This window comes from Panicum virgatum, chromosome 2N, assembly GCF_016808335.1.
Source record: "Panicum virgatum strain AP13 chromosome 2N, P.virgatum_v5, whole genome shotgun sequence".
In the NCBI taxonomy this organism is placed as follows: Eukaryota; Viridiplantae; Streptophyta; class Magnoliopsida; order Poales; family Poaceae; genus Panicum; species Panicum virgatum.
Genome location: NC_053146.1, coordinates 13499811 through 13507366, shown reverse-complemented (window position 1 = coordinate 13507366; position 7556 = coordinate 13499811). Strand labels below are relative to the sequence as shown.

At 42.5% G+C, this 7556-nt stretch overlaps 1 protein-coding gene across 1 annotated transcript; it reads left to right on the top strand.

The window, feature by feature from the left end:
- Positions 1–1094: 1094 nt before the first annotated feature.
- On the top strand, positions 1095–6777 carry LOC120659814. Its single transcript, XM_039938055.1, has 5 exons — positions 1095–1321; positions 2174–3109; positions 3208–3408; positions 4197–4392; positions 6412–6777. Exons 2-5 carry the CDS (start codon positions 2201–2203, stop codon positions 6594–6596), a joined length of 1491 nt encoding a protein of 496 aa, XP_039793989.1. The 5' UTR covers positions 1095–1321; positions 2174–2200; the 3' UTR covers positions 6597–6777.
- The last annotated feature ends 779 nt before the right edge of the window (positions 6778–7556 follow it).

Genomic DNA, 7556 nt, shown 5'->3' with positions numbered 1-7556 from the left:
CTATGGTTCAGCAGAGGGCAGTGGCGTAAGCGGTAGTGGCGTACCGCTAGAGTTAGGTCGGCTAGAAGTTGAGGCGGGAACAGGGCGTTGTGCTCGAAGACTTTGTATATGTATCCTGGCATGGAAATTTAACAGCTAGTAGCCTTAAAACTAGGCGTGTATTTGAGTGGATTTCGGCAGCAGAGATAAGGGCCAAGATAAATACTACTACCTCCATCTCAAAATATAGCAATTTTTAGATTTAGTCAAAGTCAAACATTTACATTATTGAGTTCACATAAATATTAAAAATTATATATATATATTAATTGATATTAGATTATATGCGGCACAAATAAGTATTAGAAACAAAAAAAGGAAAAAAGGGAAAACATCATTTTAAAAACCTATAAAGCAAAAAGCCTTAAAACATAACAGTACATGGGATCAAACTCCAACCAAAAGGCCGAACACTAGGCCCAAGAAACATGGCGACTAAGGAAACCACCAGCAGTGCCAGACCAGGCCCAGTGAACACGAATTTGGCCCACACAAGTAAAGCAATTATGATAGCTTTTAAAAGTTCATCAAAGTTAACTGCAACTCCCGAGTGACCAGCAATTTCGAAATATATTTGGATGATCTTTCTTTGCATATCTAGTGCTAATTACACCAGCTGTTTTACCCCTTCATGAAAGACATAAAATTTAAACTAGATTCCGCAATATCTGTTCAAATCTCTCTTGAATCTTGACTAATCGTGCGAACTGTATCATGGTACATACAGTTCAGTCGGTTCTTTTAGGTTGAAAACATACACTCGAAATCGGTTTAAATTAAATAAATCTTTATTTCCTAAAGCATGTAATGTTTCCACCGGAAATTTTTATTTGGTCCAATGTGTATCAACGACAGGTGAACCGTGAATCCGAAACGTATATAATAAAAACCAAACAACAACACTGTAGTGTAACATAAAATATACTCAAATACAATAAGAATGTTATATTGAAAATGAGTAACGTTGCCCGCAAAAAAAGAAAAGAAAAAGAGTAACGTGACGTACATTACCAATCCTCACCAGCCCAAAACGCCGTGCGGAAAGGAAATGTTTCGCGGAGGGCCGAGCACGCAACGCGGCCTCTCGTGGGCCGCCGGGCTGGACAAACAAGCCGGCTAAGAAACCAACAACTTGTCTTGTCCGCGACGCCGTCTTGGCCTCTCGCTTGCTCGTCGCCGCCGCCATCTCTGCTCGTGTCCCGTGCCGCCGCAGGCGCCGCGACCCAGCAAGCCCGGCCGCCTCCTCCCGCCGGCACCGAGCAGGGCGGCTCGGATCGACCCGGTTCGTTCCTCTATTTCCTTCTCGTCTACTTCTGCTCGTAAGCAACCCTAGCGTCCAGTCAATCCAACCGAATCCGAATTTTTGCGGTTCCCCCGTTCGGTTAGTTGGGGGATTTGCTTGTTTGTTGCCCCGCGCGCCGCGAACCTGACGCATCCGCTCGTTCACAGTTCGCCCCCCCCCCCGTCTACTTCCCAAAAGAAATTTGGGGATTCGATAACCCCTGTGCCCGCCGCCGAAATTAGGTTGCGGATTTTGATTGTTGCATGGCGCTTTTGGGAGTGAAGGTGCGTTTGGTTGCGAGAAAAAGGTGTAGGGGATGGACTGAATTTAGATGAGGAAGGCTCCAATATATGCTCCTGCCCTGCAGAAAATGCAGAGTTTCAGTGCTACTGAGAGACCTTTTGCTACTTCTTTCGCTGTGTTCGTTTGGCTGTGGCTGATGGCTGGTGCTGATTTGTTATGAGAAAACAATACTGCTGGTTGGTTGGTAGCTGGTGGCTGGTGCTGATTTAGTATGAGACAACAGTACTGTTGGCTGGTTGGCTGACAAGCCAAGCGAACACAGCGTTTGGAGTTTTCAATCCATTGATAATATTTAGATTTAGATAATGAGGGTTCAGCCATGCAGACTCCACACGATTCGGCTCCACGAGCCTTAAATTTCAGGAGCGTTACGATTTACAGTTTTGGCAATCCTGGATTCCTCATGGTCAATCTGCATACGTTTAGCCATTGGCGCGTGCTTTTTTTTCTTCTTCTTCTTCATAAGGCATAAGTCACACTTTCTATGCAGGTGTTTGTACACCTGCAGGTATGTTAACCACTTTCTCATTGCTGGTTTTATTATTTCAGTGAGTTATGTGTTAGACATTGATTGCCATGTCAGCACGTAGGGAGATTGTCTCCTACCACCCGTTGCCTGCACCAGGAGTAGTGAACAGCCTCAAGGATGAGTTCCAGTCGAGAGTTATGGAAACGGTTGGCAATGCGATCAACTCATTTGATCCAAAGTCGTTGCCTCAGCATATAGAAAGGGGATTGGGAACAGCTGGAAACATCATTAATTCATTTGAGCCAAAATGGTCTGGCCAAAAGGAGTTTGATTTTGGTGGGGAAGCTGATTTCCTTGATGGATATCAGTGCCCTGATAAGTATTGGGGTTCTGCGCCAGTGAAGGCGCAAAAGCCAGTAAACATTAAGAACCTGCTGGGCGGTGTAATGGCGATCATTGGTCGCAATTTGAAAAATACTGAAGATGAACATCCAAAGGACAATAAGACTAGTGTCTCTTTTCTGGGGTCAAGTGATGATGGGAACACATTCTTGCATTCTTCTGTCTACATGCCAAGTGCCCCACCAGTTCTTGATGAAGAAGCCTTGAATTACAACATTTATAGGGCTGTTCTGGAAGCAGAGCCACCAGAATGGCTTCCTGATAGCTATGCTAGCTCGTGCATGCAGTGCGCTGCTCCTTTCACTGCTGTTACCCGAGGACGACATCATTGCCGATTCTGCGGAGGGATATTCTGCAGGGCATGCTCAAAAGGAAGATGTCTGTTGCCTGCCAAGTTCCGTGAGCGGAATCCACAGAGAGTTTGTGATGCTTGTTATGATAGGCTAGATCCATTGCAGAACTTATTGATCAATTCTGTCAGCAATGCCTCACAAACCGCAAAGCATGATGTTATGGATTGGACTTGTGCAAGAGGGTGGTTAAATTTGCCTATTGGGTTAACAATGGAGCATGAGATTTACAAGGCAGCAAATACCTTGACAAGTTACAGCCAGGTTTGTGAATTTCATTGGTTTATGTAGCTGTATGTTAATTCTTTGAAATTGTTGTAATCTGAATCTAATAAGCGCATAAAAAAAAAATCTGAATGCAGGTTGCAAGAATAAACCCTGAGAAGTCCATTCCACATGCAGTACTTAGTGGAGCAAGTGGGCTTGCCATATTGACAGTTGTAAAAGCTGGTGCTATTCTTACTTACAAACTTGGGACTGGCCTAGTAGTTGCTCGAAGATCTGATGGGTCATGGTCTGCACCATCTGCTATACTTTCTGGTGGTTTTGGATGGGGAGCGCAGGTAATATTATTTTGTTGCTGCATTTTGTTTTGTATGGTAAACTTTTAATTTTTACTAGATAAGTCATAAATGGCACTGCCTTTTCTTGCTAGGCTACAAATCCAGCACCACCTGTTTATTTCAGTAGTGTGCTGTATTGTGTTTTATTAGGGACCTCTAGCATCACTTATTATTTGCTTACGAGAGGTGCATTGTGTAAGATTTAACAGTATTATGTCTTCACTATTAGAAAAGACATGAGTTTGTGCCATTTTTTGAATAAAAAACTATATGCATCTCATTTTTGAATCAGTATCATGGAACGATTGAAAAAAGTAGAATTGACTTCCCAGAAATTTTGCAGGCAATGGTTCCTTACTCTGTCTGCTTTCTAAAGTGTTCTATTTAGCAGCTACACAAATGATATTTTGTTTTGAATTCGTTATATCTATTTATCCTGTGCCCTTGGAAATTTAGGGGAAGAAATGAAATGTTTAGGTATAAATGGCAACAAATTGTGTTGCCTGGGGTTCTGCAAGTTCATTCAGAGATAACCTGAGCAAACTTGCTGCTTCTATTTTGGAAAATGACACACTCTTATTCCTTTAGGTTGCCATCCTTTGTACAAGAATACATTTTTTTTATAGGTTGCCATCCTTTGTACAACAATACATTTTTTTAAAGATTGGCAATACATGTTTGTGCTCATTGTTATTGGTTAATGGTGATTCATGTTTTGGGTGTTAGCAGTCCTGGTCTTTGCATATCATTTCTGGTTGCATCTTATATTCTTGCCTTTGCACATACAGGTTGGTGGTGAGCTAATGGATTTCATTATAGTGCTTCGAGGTCCAGAAGCTGTCCAAACGTTCTGCAGTCGAATGCATTTTTCACTAGGGGCAGGTGTTAGTGCTGCAGCAGGACCTGTGGGCAGAGTATTAGAAGCAGACATGAGAGCTGGTGATAAAGGGTCAGGAGTTTGTTATACATATAGCTGCAGCAAAGGTAACAGTTTTGTCTTAGTTTCTAACTTTCAACTTCATGTAATTTGATGTTTCCCAATGCTTTTTGGCTTACCATCTTGGAAAAGTTAAATGTGCAATGACCATACAAATTATCACATCAACATCAACAAAGCCTTTTAATCCCAAGCAAGTTGGGGTAGGCTAGAGTTGAAACCCAACAAAGACCATTATTCATGGTTCTGGCACTTGAATCGCGGCTTTCCAAGCACTCCTATCCAAGGACAAATCTCAAGTGTTCTATTTAGCAGCTACACAAATGATATTTTGTTTTGAATTCGTTATATCTATTTATCCTGTGCCCTTGGAAATTTAGGGGAAGAAATGAAATGTTTAGGTATAAATGGCAACAAATTGTGTTGCCTGGGGTTCTGCAAGTTCATTCAGAGATAACCTGAGCAAACTTGCTGCTTCTATTTTGGAAAATGACACACTCTTATTCCTTTAGGTTGCCATCCTTTGTACAAGAATACATTTTTTTTATAGGTTGCCATCCTTTGTACAACAATACATTTTTTTTAAAGATTGGCAATACATGTTTGTGCTCATTGTTATTGGTTAATGGTGATTCATGTTTTGGGTGTTAGCAGTCCTGGTCTTTGCATATCATTTCTGGTTGCATCTTATATTCTTGCCTTTGCACATACAGGTTGGTGGTGAGCTAATGGATTTCATTATAGTGCTTCGAGGTCCAGAAGCTGTCCAAACGTTCTGCAGTCGAATGCATTTTTCACTAGGATCTCTAGGTATACTCCAGTCTTTCAAATCTCTTCTAATTGTTTCTTCCCATGTCAACTTCGGCCGGCCCCTGCCTCCTCCTCATATTACTGTCGTGCTTTAAGGATACCACTATGCACTGGTGCCCTCTGGCGGTCTCCGTTGGACATGTCCAAACCATCTTAGCCGTTGTTGGATAAGCTTTTCTTTCAATTGGTGCTATCCCTAGCCTATCCCGTATATCATCATTTCGAACTCGATCCATCCTTGTATGTCCACAAATCCAACGCAACATGCGCATTTCTGCAACACTTAATTGTTAGACGTGCCGTCTTTTTGTAGGCCAACATTCCGCACCATACAACATTGCCGGTCTAATCGTCATTCTATAAAACTTGCTTCTGAGGTACCTTCTTGTCACAAAGGATGCCAGATGCTTGGCGCCACTTCATCCATCCCGCTTTGATTCTATGACTAACATCCTCATCAATATCTCCATCTCTCTGTAGCATCGATCCCAAATATCGAAAGGTATCCCTCTTGGGCACTACTTGGCCTTCCAAACTAACATCTCCCTCCTCATGAGTGGCGCCGAAGTCACACCTCATATACTCAGTTTTAGTCATGCTAAGTCTAAAACCTTTGGACTCTAGCGTTTGCCGCCACAACTCCAGCTTCCTATTCACTCCCGCACGGCTTTCATCAACTAACACGACATCATCAGCGAAAAGCTTTTAATTTATTTTGGTTTATCATTTTTCAGAATTCAGTATATTTTCAGTTCTACTGATTCTGAAGTTAAGTGCATAATCAAAACTGAATGTTTACTTTGTCTAGATCTTGGCGCATTTGCTAAGATCTTTCATGAGTGAGTGATAACATGAATATACTTTTGATTTAATTTCACAATTCTTGAAAAATAGGCTTCGAGAACAGTTACCTAGGCGTTCATAATCAAAATTGATAAATATTCTTGAGTTTATTTTGGTTTATTATTTTTCAGAATTCAGTATATATTCAGTTCTGCTGATTTAGAAGTTCAGTGCATAATCAAAATTGAATGTTTAGTTGTCTAGATCTTGACGCATTTGCTAACATCTTTCATGAGTGAGTGATAACATGAATATACTTTTATTTATTTTCACAATTGTTAAAAGCTAGCCATCGAGAACAGTTGCTAGGGCGGTCATGTCCTTAATAATACCCGGTCATATTTATGGAGAAATCTGTGGTCTCCATTCTTTACAACTAATCTGACATGTTCTTTATTCTTGCGACTTCGCAGGTGCTTTCATCGGTATTTCATTAGAAGGGAATCTAGTTGCCACACGGATGGATGCTAATCTGCGGTTTTACGGGGACCCCTATCTAACAACCAGCGACATCCTCATGGGGAATGTGGAAAGGCCAAATGCTGCCAAGATTCTTTACACCGCACTGGATGATCTCTACTCCGGGCTGGATTGCTAGATCAGCATGAAGCCGAACTGTACATATATACTTTGATTATTTCGACTGTAACAAGTTGTATATATATATATATATGTCCATGAAATGCTCCTCGTTTGGTGGGCGAAATTTGTATAAATGCAATGCTCAATACTCTGGTACGGTCTCAGGTTAATAGATTATCAGCTATGCAAGTGGAAAATCAATGTGGAACAAGCGGCGCAGCTCTGTCAGCCATGCCAGACGCGCTCGACGTAGGAGACGACGGACGCGTTGGGCTGGAAAGCAGCGGCCTTCCATGCTGAATGGGCCATATGACATGGACCTTACTGTAGTGTTTGTGAAGAAATTAAATCTTCGTGAATCAATTTGAAGACTACTACCAAAATTGGTGGCAAATCAAGGTGCAAGCTTCCCAAAAACAAGATCTAGCCGCCCAGCCCAAATAAGCTTGGGCCTCGGCAGGCCCCCATCGTATCCCTGAATTGGAGCCGGCGATTACTGGCAGCCGTTCCATTCGATTCCCACGCGGCGACCCCGGCCGGGTTCCCCGCTCCCTCCACAAACCCCCTTTCCCATCACCGTACCCTCTCTGCTCGCCTTCGTCTGGCCTCCGGCGCCTCGAGATCCCACGCGCGCTGCTCCGTCGATCGCCAGGTAACTGCTGCCTAGCCCTCCTCTCTAGCCTGATCCATCCGGCCTCTTGCGTCTGCGTAAACCACGGACGATTAGCAGGGACTTGGTCCCAATTGTTTTGTTTAAGTTTTGAAACAATGGCTTTATTGATCTCTGTGTTTACCTGTTTGTCATTTGCGTTTCTTTTTTCCTTGATCTATTTGTTTCAGTCTCAGATGCTCTTACTTTTGCTTTCCATTGTAGTCTCATAGATGTCCTGGATCTTCCTACTCCTTTTTCAAGGAAGGAACCCTCTTACTATTCTTACTCGAGCTCATATGTCAACGTTTTGATCTGTATGGAAGG

Bases quoted from the DNA above. Each gene is read 5' to 3' on its own strand.
- LOC120659814 (XM_039938055.1), top strand. From the start codon at position 2,201: ATGTCAGCACGTAGGGAGATTGTCTCCTACCACCCGTTGCCTGCACCA. The intron at 3,110-3,207 runs GTTTGTGAATTT...ATCTGAATGCAG, and splicing joins CCTTGACAAGTTACAGCCAG to GTTGCAAGAATAAACCCTGA. The intron at 4,393-6,411 runs GTAACAGTTTTG...GCGACTTCGCAG, and splicing joins TACATATAGCTGCAGCAAAG to GTGCTTTCATCGGTATTTCA.